The sequence below is a fragment of the Leopardus geoffroyi genome, chromosome E1 (genome assembly GCF_018350155.1).
Source record: "Leopardus geoffroyi isolate Oge1 chromosome E1, O.geoffroyi_Oge1_pat1.0, whole genome shotgun sequence".
NCBI lineage: Eukaryota > Metazoa > Chordata > Mammalia > Carnivora > Felidae > Leopardus > Leopardus geoffroyi.
In genome coordinates, this window is record NC_059330.1 from 16,253,770 (window position 1) to 16,272,249 (window position 18,480).

At 41.0% G+C, this 18,480-nt stretch overlaps 1 protein-coding gene and 1 non-coding gene across 3 annotated transcripts in view; both read right to left on the reverse strand.

Moving 5' to 3' along the window:
- Window positions 1-221: 221 nt before the first annotated feature.
- LOC123604709 lies at window positions 222-325 on the reverse strand. The gene has a single exon (XR_006715447.1). It is a non-coding gene; the product is annotated as a U6 spliceosomal RNA (small nuclear RNA).
- A 14,584-nt stretch (window positions 326-14,909) lies between these two features.
- GOSR1 (golgi SNAP receptor complex member 1) overlaps window positions 14,910-18,480 on the reverse strand; it is a 47,335-nt gene continuing 43,764 nt past the window's right edge. For both annotated transcript variants that reach the window (XM_045487771.1, XM_045487772.1), the window contains exon 9: window positions 14,910-16,886. In XM_045487771.1, coding sequence (XP_045343727.1) covers window positions 16,762-16,886 — 125 coding nt within the window. In that variant the 3' untranslated portion in view covers window positions 14,910-16,761. The remainder of the gene's footprint in view (window positions 16,887-18,480) is intronic.

Below are 18,480 nucleotides of genomic sequence, written 5' to 3' on the forward strand. Positions count from 1 at the left end.
TACTATTCATTTTTTTAAAAGTTTACTTATTTTGAGAGAGCATGAGTGGGGGAGGGGCAGAGAGAGGGAAAGAAAGAATCCCAAGCAGGCTCCACACTGTCAGTGCAGAGCCTGATGCAGGGCTCGAGTTCATGAACAGTGAGATCATGACCTGAGCTGATATCAAGAGTTGGATGCTTAACCAGCTTAGCTATCCAGGTGCCCCTCTTACTCATTTAAAGAAAAAATGGAAACAAAAAAAGAATTTGCATGTTATTCTTGCACAGGGGCCATGCTAATCTTCTCTTAATTCCAATTTTAGTCCCTGCACTGCCAAAGTAAGCACCCATCTTACTCATTTTTTATTTATTTTCCAGAGAGAGAGAGAGAGAGAGAGAGAGAGAGAGAGAGAGAGAGAATCTTAAGCAGACTCCACACTCAGTAGAGAGCCTGATGTGGGGTGTGAGCCCACATCCCTGGGATCATGATCTGAGCTGAGATCAAGAGTTGGATGCTCCACCGACTGAGCCACCCAGGTGTCATCCACCTTATGCATTTTTAAGGGTACAGTTCAGTAAGAACATTCATACTTTTGTGCGACCATCACCACCGTCCATCTCCAGAACTCCTTTCATCTTGCCAAGCTAAAACTCTGTATCTATTGAACACTAACTCCATATTGCCCCCTCCTCCTGGTCCATGGCAATCACCTATTTTCTATTCTGTTTTCTGTCTCTAAGAATTTGACGGTTCTAGGTACCTCATATAAGTGGAATCATACAGTGTTTGTTTTTGTCACTGGCTTCTCTCACTTGGCATAATGTCTTCAAGTTTCGCCCATGTTGTAGCACGTGTTAGGATTTGCTTCCTTTTTAGGGCTGAGTAGTATTCCACCGTACATACAAACTGCATTTTGCTGATCCATTCATCCATCAATAGATACTTGGGTTGCTTCTACACTTTTGATTATTGTGAATAATGCTATGGACATCAGTGCACACATAATTCTTAGAGACCCCGATTTCAATTCTTTTGGGCATATACCCAGAAACAGAATTGCTGGATCGTATGCAAATTCAGACTGACAACCAAGTGTCAGTGAGGATGTGGAAGAACTGGAATATTCATACACTGTTGGTGGGAATGGAAACTGCTACAATCGCTTTGGAAAACTGTGACAGCATATCCTAAAGCTAAATATAGGTATAACCTATAATCTAACCTTCCTACTCCCAGATTTAAATAACCGACAGAAAAGTGTATGTATGTGTCCCAAAACCCGTGTTCAAGAATGTTCAGGGCGGCACAATTTGTAATAGTTCCAAGGTAAAAAATTATGCATCTACAGTAGAATGGCTACATACGGTGTGATTATTCATACAAAGAAATACTCCAGAGTGATGGTTCTCAGACGTCTGTGTGCATCAGAATCACCCAGAGAGCTTGTTATACTGATTGCTGGGCTCCATCTGCCTGTCCCCTGCCACCTCACAGAATGTATCTCACATTTCTCCTCCTTAGCTGCTCTTATCATTGTTGAAGATGGCTGTCAGCCGCTCCCTGAGTATTCTCTCCTCCCCCACATCAGCAAGAGTGGGGACTAAAGAAGCATAAGAAGCCTGGTTTCTGACCATTAGCACAAACACAAAAATCTCTCTTCTGCCAGGTCAGTCCTGCACTCCTGAATTTGCTGACATACTTATAAACTTTACTTCCCATAACTCTGACAACATAATTAGAGCTTAATTATGACAGCATTATGGTGCCCAGCTTTATCCATGTTTTATAGAGAAGGAATTGACCATTAGCTGTATTAACTGCAAGGTCCTCCTGCTAGGCAAAAGTAGAGATGAGATTCAAACCTGTATCTTCTGACTCTGGGTTTAATGCTCCCTCCTCCACAGCTGGCTGTGTCCCCAGAATGCCAGCCATGCTTCTCCCTCTTCTCCAGCTATCCAGGTGCTACCAAGTTCCAGGTCTAAGTCAAGGCCCCCTTTCTCCAAAAAATAAATACTGCAACCCAAAGCAAGATGGTTCTGCCTGATGTGAATATAGTATTGTTTAGCTACCTAATGTGCTTCTGGGCATTAAAAGCTCAGCCCCGAAAGAGCTCCTTCAGGCAGTGTCTGCTGTTTCTGTGGCTAATTGGCTATCCAGGGAGGTGGATGCAGCTGCAGCGAAATGCTGATCTTTTCACCCTGATCACTAGGAGTGAGCTGGGATATGTTTCCTCTATGCATCAGCATTTCTGAAACAGCTGCTTATGACTTCGGCAGAGCCCAGGGGGAAGTGGGGACTCCCTGAGAGCAGCCTGTGGCTTAAAGAGGTTCAGTACCAAGGGCAGGGACTCAAGCCCCACTGGAGAATAAAGAGCCATAAAAGCAGAGGTTCTCAGTCCTGGGCTCCACCCCAAGTCCAACTGGATCAAAACTGGGGGTAGATCTGGCATATCTATCTATCTATCTGTCTATCTATCTATCTATCTATCTATCTATCTATCTATCTATCCATCTATCCATGCATCTATATAGCGATATATACCGCAATTTCATATCTATCCATATCTATCTATCTACATACACATATATACATATATGTTTAAACCCCTCTTTCCCAAGTGATTCTAGTACACAACAAGGATTGAGAATGGCTGTAGTAATGAACCAATAAATAGGAGGAGGAGTGTTCCAAAGAATAGGCGGTGTCCATGAGACTTAAGAGTTTTAAAAGGAAACTTCCAGGGGAGGTCACTTAGCTCTCCGCAGCCCTGCTTCCGCGAAAATATTCCTGGCCCACTGTAAACGGGTGAGTGCTACTCTTTCTACTCAGGCATAGCCTACTTGGGATCTCTTTTTCTTATACCCACGAGAAACAGCCTGGACATTCTTCGGGGCAAACTGAAGAGCTCAACTACATCCACTTCAAAAAACAAATACACACACCCAGAAAGAAGCCAAGAGGCAGCAGATGTCTTGGGTGTTGGCAGAATATTTCCTTTCAAGATTTTGAAAAAGAAAAACCAAGTGTTGCTTACTTATGCATAATGGGGTAAACCTGGAAACTACTTTAGAGTTAAAAAATAGGGTGTTGGGGGGGCGCCTGGTTGGCTCAGTTGGTTAGGTGTCCTACTCTTGATCGCAGCTAGGGTCTCGATCTCAGCGTCGTGAGTTCAGGTCCTGCACTGGGCTCCACACTGGGTGTGGGGCCTACTTAAAAAAAAAAAAAAAAAGAGAAATATAAAAAATAATTGTTGGTTATATTTATGTAATTAAGCAAGCAGGAATTAGGTGTCTGCATAATGAAATTTGGTGTGGCCACTGCAAAGTATGCCATGTATGAAAATGTAATGACAGGGGCGCCTGGGTGGCGCAGCCGGTTAAGCGTCCGACTTCAGCCAGGTCACGATCTCGCGGTCCGTGAGTTCGAGCCCCGCGTCGGGCTCTGGGCTGATGGCTCAGAGCCTGGAGCCTGTTTCCGATTCTGTGTCTCCCTCTCTCTCTGCCCCTCCCCCGTTCATGCTCTGTCTCTCTCTGTCCCAAAAATAAAATAAACATTAAAAAAAAAAAAAAAAGAAAGAAAATGTAATGACATGGAAGCTGTGTATGTTCTAGTACATGAAAAAAATCTGGTCACAAGAAAGAATGTACCACATGATCCCAACTTTAAAAAAATATATGCATATAAGTGTTTAGGTATTTCAAAAATGAAAAAAAAAATTCAAGTGTTAGCCATTATCATAGAATGTTAGTGAAACAGGTAATATTTATTTTCCTTTAATTTTTCTATTTGATCCTTATTTCCATAACAAACACACATTTCTTCTGTCAGGAAAAAAGAAGTACAAAACCCCCCAGATGCTGAACCAGTGAATTGATCCATAAGAGTTTCCCGTTTTCAATAGAGGAATACAGGGAGTGTTAGGCTGAAATACAATTTCATAGTACAATCAATGGCATTCAAATAATGAAAGCAATATAGATCCTTCCCTAGAATAAATAACTTCTTTAAGGCAAATGTCCATGCCTCCTTGGAGTTAAATATTAATCTCACAGAACCCAGCCCAGCCTATAAGATGAGTTTTAGTTTATGTGAAATTTTTATGAACTAATTAGTGGGTTGGATCAAAGAGTAGGACCAGAATAGAGTCACAAAGAGGTCTTAGAAGATAAGGCATTTCTTAATTCACCATTGTTTTCTTAAAAGGACATGAACTTGGACGAAGAAGTTACCTACTGAGGATCAGAACACCTACTAATCTAAGTCATGTCCCAGGTGGGAAGCAGGGCTGGAAGCACGGAAAAGGGAGGAAATTAAAAAGCTGGAACAATATTCACTTAAACATAAATGCCAAACCCTGCTTGATGGGGTCTTAGAGGAGCCATGGCCCAGATGGCATCATTGCCATGTGTGTGCCACCATAAATGATTAAATAGGATACAATGTAAAAATCTCACGGTTCCATTAATACTTCAGTGCTCCAATTTTCTACCAGTGTGGAGTTTCTGAAGTGCTCTTGGCTAAACAGAACAATCTTTATTCATAAATTAAAAAACATGTTTGCAATACTGTCATTTTTCTAAGCAGCCTATTTCCCCTTTACAAAATATAAACAATTATAGAATACAGTATATACAGGGAGAGAAAATAAGAGTTCTTTTCATCTATGGCCTCCAGTTTGCTCATTCTGTTTCCCAGAGGTGGCTGCTTCTACCATCTCCAGTATCTTTCCCAATATTCTACACACAAAATAACCCATAAAAGTGAGCAAAATGGCACAACAGACACTCAGATCAATGGAACAGAATAAAGAACCCAGAAATGGACCCACAAACGTATGGCCAACTGATCTTTGACAAAGCAGGAAAGAATATCCAATGGAATAAAGACAGTTTCTTCAGCAAGTGGCGCTGGGAAAACTGGAGAGCGACATGCAGAAAAATGAACCTGGACCACTTTCTTACACCATACACAAAAATAAACTCAAAATGGAAAGACCTAAATGTAAAATAGGAAGATAGGAAGATAGGAAGCCATCAGAATCCTTGAGGAGAAAGCAGGCAAAAACGTCTCTGATCTTGGTTGCAGCAACTTCTTACTCAACACATCTCCGGAGGCAAGGGAAACAAAAGCAAAAATGAACTACTGGGACCTCATCAAAATAAAAACTTCTGCACAGCGAAGGAAACAATCAGCAAAACTAAAAGGCAACCGACAGAATGGGAGAAGATATTTGCAAACGACATATCAGTTAAAGGGTTATTATCCAAAATCTATAAAGAACTTCTCAAACTCAACACCCAAAACACAAATAATCCAGTGAAGAAATGGGCAAAAGACATGAATAGACACTTCTCCAGAGAAGACATTTAGATGGCCAACTGACACATGAAAACATGCTCAACATCACTCATCATCAGGGACATCCATATCAAAACCACAATGAGATACCACCTTACACCTGTCAGAATGGCTAACATTAACAACTCGGACAACAGATGTTGGCAAGGATGCAGAGAAAGAGGATTTCATTTGCATTGCTGATGGGAATGCAAGCTGGTTCAGCCACTCTGGAAAACAGTATGGAGGTGCCTCAAAAAACTGAAAATAGAACTACCTATGAACCAGCAATTGTGCCACTAGGTATTTATCCAAGGGATACAGCTATGCTGTTTCAAAGGGACACACACACCCCAATGTTTAGAGCAGCACTATCAACAATAGCCAAAGTATGGAAAGAGCCCAAATGTCCATTGATGGATGAATGGATAAAGAAGATGTGGTATATATATACAATGGAGTATTACTTGGCAATCAAAAAGAATGAAATCTTGCCATTTGCAACTACGTGGATGGAACTAGAGGGTATTGTGCTAAGGGAAATTAGTCAGAGAAAGACAAATATCATATGACTTCACTCATGAGGACTTTAAGACACAGAACAGATGAACATAAGGGAAGGGACACAAAAATAATATAAAAATAGGGAGGGGGCAAAACAGAAGAGACTCTTAAATATGGAGAACAAACAGAGGGTTACTGGAGGGGTTGTGGGGTGGGGGGGATGGGCTAATTGGGTAAGGGGCATGAAGGAATCTACTCCTGAAATCATTGTTGCACTATATGCTAACTAATTTGGATGTAAATTTAAAAAATAAAATTAAAAAATAAAAATAAAATATTTCATCAAAGAAAGAAAGCAAGGAAGGAAGAGAGGAAGGAAAGAATGGAGGGAGACAGGGAAAGAAGGAGGGAGTGGAAGAACTGGAGGATAGATAAATGCAAAAAAATACATGGAACAATATTAGCAAAATATTGATAATTGTATGATGTGTACAGGTATGTTTAATATACTATTTCCCAAATTCAAAAAAAAGTGAGCAAAAGATTTTAAACAGACATTTCACCAAAAAATATATATATATGGGTGACAAACACATGACACCATTAGATGTTAAGAAAATGTATACTAAAACCACAATGAAGACATCACTACAAACCTATGAGAATGGCTAATGTTTAACAGACTTATACCAAACGTTGGTGAGGATGTGGATGAACTGGAACTCTCATAGACTGGATTATAAAATAGTACCCTTTGGAAAACAACTTGGCAATTTCTTAAAAAGTTAAACACACACTAGCCAATTGGTCTAGTCATTCCACTCCTAGGTATTTACCTAAGAAAAAGGGAAATACATGCCCATACATAGACATGGACATGAATGTTCACAGTAGGTTTATTTGTAATTGTCCCAAACTAGGAACAACCCAAATGTCCAACAACAGAGAAGTGGATGAGCAAATTGTGGTACATTCATGCAATGGAATACTATTCAGCAAGAAAAAAGAATGGTCTATCGGTACACACAATAACATGGATAAATCTCAAAATAATTATGCTAAGAGAAAGAAGGCAGACCCACTCCAAAAGAATACATATTGTATGATGCCATTTCTATAAACCTTTAGAAGATGTAAACTAATCTGTAGTGAGAGAGCAGAGCAGTGGCTGCTTGGGGATGAGAGGATGAGGAGGGGTTAGAGGGAGGGATTTACAAAGGGGCATGAGGAAACTTTGGGGGATGATGGATATGTCCACTGTCTTGATTATGGTGATCAAATTGTTCAATTTAAATACATGGAGTTTATTGTATGCCAATTATAACTCAATAAAGCTGTTTTTATTTATTTTTAATGTTTTTTTTTTTCTTTTTAAAGGTTCTTTCAGTAATCTCTACCTCCATCCAACATGGGGCTCAAACTCATGACCTGGAGATCAAGGGTCTCATGCTCTTCTGACTGAGCCAGTCAGGCTTCCCAATAAAACTTTTTAAAAAACATATTATGGGGGCACCTGGGTGGCTCAGTCAGTTAAGGGTCTGACTTCAGCTCAGATCATGATCTCATGGTTCGTGGGTTCCAGTCCCGCATCAGGCTCTGTGCTAGTGGCACAGAGCCTGCTTGGGATTCTCTCTCTCTCTTTCTCTCTCTCTGCCCGTTCCCCAGTTGCATGCTCTCTCTCTCAAAATAAACTTTAGACTAAAAAAAACAAACAAACATATTACGTGTGTATGACACATGCATATCATTTTTTCCCACTTAACATAGCTTGGAGATCATTCTGTATCAGGGCATAGTAAATGAGCATTCTTTTTAAACGGCTGAATAGTATTCCATGATATAGATTTATATAATTTAGCCATCTTCCCTCTGATGCACATTAGGTTACTTATAGTCTTTCTTTTAGAGTCAATGCTGCTATGAACATCCTTATTTACACATCTTTTTGTACTTATAAGGTTGATTCTTAGAAATGGAATTGCTTAGTCAAAGGTTACATTAACTTATGATTTTGATAGATACTATGAAACTGCCCCATTTTTCTCACGGGCTCAAGTCCTGCCTGCTCTGGAATGGCAGGGATGGTCCCCACAAGGATTAAAGGGACTGACTGACAAGGAGCTTTCTGAATTCCACAAAGTGGAATTTTCTTGATGGTCACGCTCCAGTGAGCTGGTAGTGTAGTCCTGGTTTGTAATCACTCTTTGGTTCCAAGCTTTCTTTGACAATGGATTGTCTTGAAATCGTTGTGGGAAAAGAGGCACCCCATACTGTGGCGTCTACTCTCCCTGACTGGTCACAGGGAAAGGAAACGGAAGGGCTGAGCTGCTGTAAACCAGTGAGGCCGCAGTTAACGAAGAGGCCATGGCATTTGAGGACATTCATGTCCCAGCGTTATGGCCAATATAATGCAGGGCAACTGGGTCCTTCCACTCACCTCTCCCTCTTTCCCTTCCTCAGTAATGATGGAGCATCTACTAGGTTTGCTGACTGAGGTTGTGGGAGCACGAAGGAAGATCAGAGACACAAAGGAGGGGCAGGTCAGGAAGTCTTCCCAGAGGAGAGGCCATTTAAGTAGTGTTTTGTTTTGTTTTTTAAATGGAAGTGAAATTTACATGACACAAGTCTTTTAAAATGTACAGCTCAACAGCATTTAGCACGTTCACAACACTGTGCTACCACTATCTCTATGTAGATCTCTATGTAGTGCACTGTATCACCCCCAAAAGAAACCCCATAGCAGTTACTTCCCACAGTAGGGTTTTAAAACAAGGAGAAGTGCTTCCCAGGCAGGCTTGGAAGGGAGGCCATTCCAAAAGAGGAACTTTACAAAGTCTTTGGAACCTCAAGCCACTTGGGATGGGCTGAAGAAGTGACTGGGTGAAAGCAGGAAGGAAAGGCAGGGCGAGGGGCAGTGAAGATCACGTGCGCCAGCTTTGTCCTAGAAGCAGTTCGAGCCAGTCAAGGGTGGTGAGGATAGTCAGTGGTTATGGAACCTATTTGAGTAATTTTCATCCCTGAGGAACATGACCAACTTTAACATGAATTCAACTTGAGCCAGGGTTTCTCAACAAGGGCTCTACAGGCATCTGGGGCTGGAGGATTCTTTGCCAGGGCGGTGGCGGCCATCCTGCGCGCTGTAGGGTAGTCAGTAGCACCTCTGGCCTCTAACGCGAACTGCCAGCGGCATCCTCCCCACGTTACCACGGTTGTGACACTGCCAACCGTCCCCCCGCGGGAGGGGCAAAATCGCCCCAGTGAGAGCCCTGGAAGGACTGGGACTCTGTACTCCACAGTCCTGAGACGCAGGCAAATCACACAGTGTTCTGGGAGGCACTCCCTCTGAGCTGTGTGGAGACGAGAGGGCACAGAGCAGGACCACCTCTGAGCGCTGGGATGTGAGTCCTGAGCTTCCAAACACAGCAAACTAGTGTTAAAACTTTGCAGTGGTTTTTTTTTTCTTTTCTCTTTTTAAATTCCTTCCACCATTTTTAGTCGACAAGCACTTCCTGCCTACCACCTGCCAAGTACTGAGATGAGCACCAGGAGAATGAGCTCCTCAGGGGATTAGAGTCTCATTCTTCCACCTCACCATCCCCACAGAGGAGACCTCAAGGGTGTGCGTCTTAAGGGAGTAGTGTCTCACCCTGGAAGGAATGGGGAGAGAGGAAGGTGGGAAGACCAAGGGCAAGATCAAGGGAGATGTGCACTGGCAGACTGGGAGGTGTGTGGGGGTCACTGGTATCCGCTTTGCCTCACCCTCTGCTAGTGTCCTAGTCCCTCACAGTCCTCCTCAGAGTGGCAGCACCTCAGGGGAATGGCTGTGGGTTGGGGTGCACCAGGGAGGACGAACCCAAGGCTCAGGAGCTCCTTGGTAAAGATCCCTGTGCCCAAGGGTGACATACGTGGGCTCAGAAAGTGAACATACTGGGTTTAGTGTGGGGTTAAGTGTGGATTAGAGTGCCTGCCTCAAATGTTCTGGATGTTGAAAGACTCTTGATAGCTTTGTACAAGCCAAGGCGCAAAGGGAAGGAGATTCAATTATGACCGAGATTCTTTTTTTTTTTTTTTTTTTGCTAGGCCCAGTAGGACAGGGCTCTGAGTCAGAGTTAATTGAACTTAGAAGAATTATGTGACAGTTTCTGCATAAAGTTCATACACATGACATGAAGGAAAAGAACACTGCCCTAGCTCTCCAGGGACTCACAGTCTAGTGGAACCCTCCCTCTGCCCCCACACTGTTTCCTGAGGACATTCTGAGGAATTCTGTGCCACTATTATCTTTTACTTGATTCAATCTCTACAACTGCATAAAGCCACTAGAGACCACTCTGCAGAAAAGACTGAACTTAAGAGTGGTTTAGTGACTTTGCCCATGGCCTAAATGTATCTGTTCCAGTGCCAGAACACAGGACATCTGACTCCAAGATTTGTTCTTCCTACTCCATCAGGTAGCCCTGCTGATTGCAGCTCACAAGGGAGGAGGATGCTGTGGTTAGGCAAAGAGCAGCTGATGGCTACCGGGAGCACTCTGATCTCTTGGGCTTGTTTTTGTGTAAACGAATACTACCTCACTAAGTGAACAGGATGTTGTGTGATGTATGAACGTGGCAAAGCTCCAGGTGTGTATTCCAGGTGTTAACTCACTATAACACACTGGGCATACATAACAGGGAACTGGTAGATATTCCTGAACAGAGTGACGAGAGGTTGGAAGTTGTTCGGGAGGATAAACTAGGCAGCTGTGTGCAGAACACGCTGAGAAGGGGTTACATGAGAGGTAGGACACCCAGCTCAGAGGGACATGCAGAAGGGGACAGGAGAGGACAAGGAGGCGACTGAGGACTTATTCCAGAGTGAAAAACACAGAATTCCATATTCTTAGCACATTACCCACAAGAGGGAGAATTTTATGAATTATGTGCCACACTCACTTAGAGAGAACTTGTCGCTTTGGGGGAAATGATTCTGTCTGAACCATACTTTTTCAGCATTGAATCAAAAATAGTTACTATTTGTATTTGCCTGCTCTCCCTCAAGCTGTAAGCAATTTCATCAGTAAAAGGATGAACTAATGATGCTTGAGAATATCTAAAAAATAAAATAAAATAAAAATAATAAAATAAAATAAAATAAAATAAAATAAAATAAAATAAAATAAAATAAAAGTAGTAATTAAGAGAAAGCGACTGTTTCCTAAAAGCTTTGTATCCCAAAGGACGGAAACTGAATACCGCAGATCAGGATAACAAATTAGATAATGATTTGACGAGTGCAAGAAAATCGTCAAGTGATATCTGGGATTCCTTTAAGCATTTACAGATTTTCAGCACCCAATCTTCTTAGTTTTTTAAGTATTTTCAGAGAGGGAGTAACAAAGAGCTGTGCAAGCTGAGGAGCTCTGCCAAAGTGGGAAATCTTAGCTGGGTGGAGCAGAAGGCAGCAGACAAAACAGGATCCCTCTTTGTTCCAACTCAGCCAGCAAATCTGTACCTTCAGGAGGAGGAACAGACTTTTCTCCACGCTTTTGCTTTAGAGAAACAAGAGGATGGCAAACATCTTCAGGGAGAGTCTCCACCCACTTTTTTTTTTTTTTTTTTTTTTTTTAATTCTGGGCCTCTCTGCCATCAGACATGGCGTGTTGGGGCAGGGCCTCAGATCCTTTCCCCAAGAAAGGGCAGCATAATAGGAGTGGCCGCCCATCAAAGCCATCGCACCTAGAAAGGAAAATGCACCACTGCCTCAGTGTGGGTGGAACTGGCTTCAGGATCTGCTCTGAGGTGCTCTGTCTGGCTTGGCCTCGGCCATCTCTAGGAAGACCTCTGAAACTAGAAGGTTCGAAACTAGAAGGTACAAAAAGAGCTGAGCAAGAAGTGTGGCCTGAATTAAAGTCACTAAAAATTTTTTTTACAACTTCAATATATTCGTTCTCATAAAGGAAGTGATTTACAAATGAGTCCTCTTTACTAAGCAGTCAGCCAATAGTTAGTATTCCTTGAAAATAATCAAGCCACAGGACTTTAAATAAGATTTACATGTATCACTGTTAAAACCAGGCAAAATTGGTGCTTCTTTCCTAGCTTCTCCTGTGATCATGCAGCACAAGTTATACTTTCTGGAGCCAGCACGATATCTGGCATCAAAAAGCCCTCAAGATTCAAATCCTTGCTTTACTGTTCACTCTGATTTTCGGCAAATTACTTAATCCTTCTGGGCTTGTCTTTTTATCTGTGAAAGGGATGGCTAACCTCACTACGAGTGGTGTTGGGCTCTATGTACATCTATGTGGGGGTGTGCACGTACAGAGCTGGGCACATGTTAGTAGCCAAAGAAAGGTCAGGATCTCAAGAAAGGTGGGGTACTTCAGAGGCCATGTGAATGGATGAGAGGGAAAAACTGGGGTGGCCAAATCAGTAAGAACAGTCTGGTCAGATAAAAAGGACAGAGAGTGGGGTGGGGAGTCACTGCTAATGGGAACAGTGCAGCTTTCTGGGGTGATGAAAATGTTTTGAAGTTAGTGGTGCTGGTCGTACAACTAACATACTAAAACCCATCAGTACACCCTAAAAGGGTGGATTTTATGGTATGTGAATTTTATCTCAGTTATACCGTTACTTAAAAAAAAAAAGATGAAGAAAACATGAATAAAAACACGTGGAGAGGTAATGGAAGATGAGGGATTTTCAAATTCTCTGGTGGGGTAGAGAATCAAGTTCTGGTCTACAGGATAAAAAGCCATTATTTAGGGAGGGTAAGAACCTGTTTACCTTGCTAAATTCTACAATTTTACACTCCCAATCATACCTTCTGAAGTTTTATTTTGGTAAGAGGTTCTCCTGCATCCCTTGGGCTAAATTATCAGTGGAATAGTCATATGATGTTTCTGAACAACAGGTGATAGGCAGCTTCTCAGCACTTCTTCACCCGGGGTTTTAGGACATGAGGAGAAATACTTATCGACAGCAAAGATTCCATAATCACTACCGCAAACTGCCTCGATGGTGCGGCTTCAATACAAACAACCACAGGCACAACCATTTAGATTTCTAATTTATTATTAAATTACATAACAAAGCTTCTTCTATACAGTCAGAAAATGCATTTAGATGAGAACAAAAATTAAGTACAAATACAATAAATCTGGTTCCAAGAAGCCATTTTAAAAGCAAAAAAAAAAAAAAAATTAGAAAGTGCATTTGGAATAGATTTTTAAAAATCTGTATTGGCATTTCTCATGAGGAAACATTTTTTATCATGGCGAAGTGTGACTGGAATGGATGTCCCTCCCTCTCTAAGAGCTAACAGGATGTGGACAGATAAAAATACTCTGGTACTGAAGTGAGACACTAAGGACAGAGAAAATGAGAATGATCCCTCAAGACACGGCTCAGCTTTGTCTCAGTTTTTTATCCAATAAACATCCTTAAGAGTCACTTAGTCCTTCCTTATTTTCTTTCCCCATATACGCTTAAGAATATGCAGGTCTATAAAAAAAATAACAAGATTAGTTTAGAAAGACCATGATGAAAAGCTCTGTGTCTTTGTAGAGACCAGGCTAAATAACCTCTAACCCAAAAGGAGAATGGAACATAATCATTTTAATTTTCTGGGTAGAATCCATTTGTTCTCTAGTTATTACATTTGCCACCAACTTCAGCACTAATCCTAGACATGGCCATTTACCCTCAACGGCAAGTTAGAAAACTTGGTCAATTTCCAAAAATATCGTATCTGGCTAATGACCAAACATGAGGTATTAGAAGACCAAAAAGGTTAGTCCAGTTCTTTAAAGTCCTTTTCATCAGGTTGAGATTATTAACAGTGAAGAAAACATTAATGGTGGGAATGCAAGTCCAAGGTGCCTCAATTCCATAGAGGCCAAAAGTCATTATTACATCAAAAGGCTCAATAAGTACATTTTCCTATTCAGATGGACTCAGCATCCAATAGGAAAGAACTAAAGTAAATATTTGGTTTCAGGTACAAAAAAGTGCCCGCGTGATGTTTCCTCTCTTCACTTGTCCAATTCTTACAATTTTACTTCCACGCCTGATCTGAGTACTGGGTAGTAGGGAAAAAAAGAGGCATTCTCTGTACAAGTGAATTTTGGTACAAAGGAGAGAGGAATAGTGGAGAAGGAAAGCCCTTTTCTAACATTAGAAAAATAAAGGGTGAGCAATACAGGTTACAGGGAATCCTTCAGCATCACTGAAAACACTAAGAAGACTGTAGAGATAGCCAGGACAGATCACCTGAAGCACTGGGATATCAGGGTTTGAACTTTAGTAATAAATTAAACATTTCTAACTAAAGTCATCAGCTCACATTAAGACAAAATCTCAGAAGTATACCTTTGGGAAGTCTGTCCTTTTTGTTGCTGTGGGTTTTCACACTTCTTAGTGAAATGGAAAGTTTTGAATTATTACTAAAATAATCCCAAAGGAAAAGGTCCCTTATATGACAATGGCCAAGGAAGAATAACTTCCCTTAAGAGGAAACTTCCTTCCTGAACTCCCAGCTCTGACAGGCAACTTACTGTTGGCCCCTGAGCCTGGCAACAGGTCTGTAAGGACAGAAGAAAAGGTGGAAAACCAATCTGGTTAAAAAAAAAAACAAAAAAACAAAAAAAAAAGTTAAATGGCACCAAACTGAAAGAGTTCAAATCAGCTACCACAGGATCCAAATCCTCTTTTTGTAAATGACACACTTCTATTTCCTTACTCCAGGGTTTCTTTCTGCAAATGAAAGAACCATAAGAGGAAAGGACAAGCCCTGTCCTGGCTAGCTACATTTGGCCCTGGGTCACCTCACTATGGGCTATATAGCACTGGGAGGTTAATCAGACCAACCAGACAACAACATCTTATACCAAGCCTTATCAACTTCCTTGGAAGAACTAGTTTATTTTCATAAAGAAAATAACCAACATAATTCTATTACTTCATTTAAGCATTACCCTAAAGGAAAGGCTCACCAGCCATCAAAAGTATTTGCTCAGTGCAGCAAGCAGCTCAGCCCCTAGTTTTACTCTCACACAATCAGCTTTAATGAATATACCAAATAATCAGACCAGTAAAAAAGACTGGTAGTATAATTAAATAAATAACTTTATTTATGATACTTCAGATTTTATAAATGCCAACCATATAGCAATGAAAGTCCCATAAATTCTAGCTGAGGCACAACCACCAATCAAGGCCCTTTGAAAAATCAAAGATAATAAAGTGTCAGGGGAGAACAGTCTTATTCTCCCAACAGAGAATTTAGTAAATGAACTTCTCTGATCCTTTAAGATTTACATTGGGAAAACTTAGACTTTCTTTTCAGGGCATCCCCAATCAAGTTATCTGATCAATCAACCCATATTTAGAAAAATAAACCCCATAGTTTAAAAAAATGTATCCAATGGCTTTCATACCCAGAACATAATAAAACTTTGACAACAGAATGAAAAAGCTCTCAGTTTCTGTACCAGACCAGGGGTTAGTATAGCCATCAGCTCTTGTATCAAGTTCACCTGAATGTCATCACCGATGCACTGTGATATCGTTAAGAACTACGCGCTCATATCCTTTTATTCCCTGTGGCACAGTCTGAGGTCAATACTATAAATACCAGAGTCCATTCCAATGGTGAAGAGCAACCTTCTTTCTTGGTGAGGAGTGTAGATGTTGACGTCTTCAAACTATTTGTGGTAGTTCAGGTGAATAAGTTGTAAGTTTACAGAAATGGAGAAATGGTTAAACCTGAAAAGATTTCTGGTGGGTGGTTTAAAATTCTGTTACCGTCCAGGGATGGTAGTAGAAGACAGGTGCAGATACAGATAGATTCTGTCACATGCACCTTCAACAGTAAAACCATTCTCTGGATGTTTGGAAAGCTTAACAGATTTGGAATGAGTAGGTTTTCATAAAACACAGACTTCCTGGTACATTAGGCAGTATTTCTTGAACTTTTGCTCATAAATCATGGAGCATTTACAAATGGAATAATCTGGATGGTGACCCCTCAATCAATGTCTTTTTACATGTGGCTTGCTGAACAGATCTCACTGAAAATTGAGCAGTCTCCTCACTCAGGGTTAATCCTGACATGATGAGGAATAGTTGGGGGCACTGACAGACACTGGCTATTAGTTACTTTTACCATGGTAGAACTGAGATTGCATTTTCTCATAGTAGCAAGTATTAATCCAATGGAAGAAATAAACAAAACATCAAAACAATGACGGACAAAAAAGCCTGTTATTCTCAATGCTTTTCCAGCAATATAGTTAATCCCAGTGTGCATACAATTTAAAAAAAGAGGAAGAAAAAAAAGCTTTTCTTGCAGTGTTTGTCTTCTGTTTCAGACAACCTCAACTGTGTTGAAGTTGACCTGTTAGCATCTCAAAGAACCTGTGAAAAATGTAATTTTTCTGGAATACCAAAACAGGGGCACAGAGTAGAAATTTATAGCACAGCTTATCAAGAAATGACTTGTGATTTCTCTTCATGACTGTAAAATACAAGGACAAGAACTATTTTTATTCACAACCCAATCTGGTGGCTGAAAGGAAAACAGTCTTTGGATATAGAGAAACCTGGTTTTCTGGAGTCCAGCTGTAAGATCTGGCTTGTTATCAGCCTTCAACACTATTACTGAAGCATAGAAACTCTGTTTCTGATTGGTTTACTTACCTCCTGGGAAGACAAAAGCAACTGAAAACTTTTTTTTTTTTTAAACTAAAAACAGAAGGAAATGTGTGTTAGAAAAGATAGCACAGGAAAACTGTGGCTTCAGCTCAACCTGACCGTATCACAGAGTCCATCACCATCAGTCTTGAATTAATCCTGTTGGTCAGGCTAATCATCAGGACAATCAACTTCTCCTTCCTATTTTTCCTTATTCCGGATCAGGGTGTGAAAGTGGTGGTTGTCAAGAGTCCCTGGAGATGTTCCATCAGTGGAAAGCATACAGCAGCAATAGGATGGTACAGACACCAATAATACCGCCCAGGATGAGGGAGTCTCGCCGTTTCCTAAGATTGATTCGTTGGATCAGGCTGTTCACAGCAGGAAAACGATCTTTGGGAAATCTTTATTAAGGTCATATTTGAAGAAGCCTCTTTAGTGAAAAGTCACAGGGGTCACAAAAATAGAGATCAGTGGAGTCCAGAAACAATAAATAATGAGAAGAAATACAGAGGAAGAAAATTACACTGAGGGAGTCTTTAAAAAAACACATACCCAAACTGGGAACATCCTACTGCTCAAGGTCCCAAACCAACCGAGGAACTACAACCAGGCTTGGGGTCAGGGTGGGAGGTAGTGAGCTTAGGAACAGAGGGACTCTGCAGGGCAGGGGGGTGTAGGTACAGCCAATACCACTGCTAACAACACCCTATTCTGTTCTCTTTTCCTTTCTCTCTCTTTTCCTCTCTCTAAACCCCTTCTCTCAGCAAAGTGAGAAGTTTGGCCAGAAGAGTTCTGAAGTTCTTGATCCTCTCCTCACAGGGTGATAACCCCCTTGGAATCAGGCAATAGGTGGTGGCAACCAAGTCTAGGGTCTGAATAAATCAGTCACTGGTGAATTATTTAAATTCTTTAGTTTACTTTGCAGCAGTAGGTAGGATACGGTAGGTAAGGGGGCTACACTGTTCTAGCTGTCCTACTTAGGAAACATAAAGATAGGAAATTTCCAATTTTAGAGGTTTAAAAAAGCAGTCACAGCTATATTTTACTTAGTATTTCAAAATATCTTCATACTCTTATTTGTATGTTGTAGACCAAAGCACATGCCTGTGCATCCTAACTTGTTTTGCATTTTTTAAAGTTTATTTACTTTGAGAGAGAGCGAGAGAAAGGGGTGGTGGGGAGAGGCAAAGAGAGAATCTCAAGCAGGCTCTGCACCGGCAGCGTGGAGCCTGACATGCAGCTCGAACTCATGAACCATGAGATCATGACCTGAGCCGAAACCAAGAGTCAGACCAACTGAGCCACCCAGGTGCCCCTGTTTTGCATTTCTGACAATATACCTTCGGGTGCCTCCTCTTTGTTAATATAGGTATTTTATCAAAGGCAGGAAAATCACTGACAAAAACCACCTACAATGCTAGAGAGCTAGAATAATACCTCCACTCTGTGAATCTTTATTGCATTTTCCTGTAATTAAACCACCCAGCAGGGACTATATTTATTTGTACACTTATATATTCTACATATTATATGATTAGGACCATGTTATCTTCTAATCTTGAATTTCCCTATCCAGAACAGAGCTTTACATATTGTAGGCATTAATGTGTTTTTTGAATTAATGAGAAAAATTTGCAGAAATAATTTTTAAAAATACTGAAGCAGCAGCAGCATGAAATAATAGGCAAAAACTTTTACAAGGTACAAATCTCATATAGAACAAATGCTTAATCTTTTCTTCCTTCGTAAAGAATCAACAATCCCCTTAGAATACTTTTGGCATTAGGGAATTCTGTCTATAATGGGCATATTACCTTTAGAGAAGCCCCCCTCTCTCTCCTTCTATAATAATCTAGTTCAGTCCATGTAATAGTGTAGGCTGACCTTGTCCTCTGCCATCAGGTATATTTACAAACTCAGATTGGCCAGAAAGAATATTCCCTTCTAGTGACTCAAGCTGGGGCAACTACAGTCCTCTTGGGAC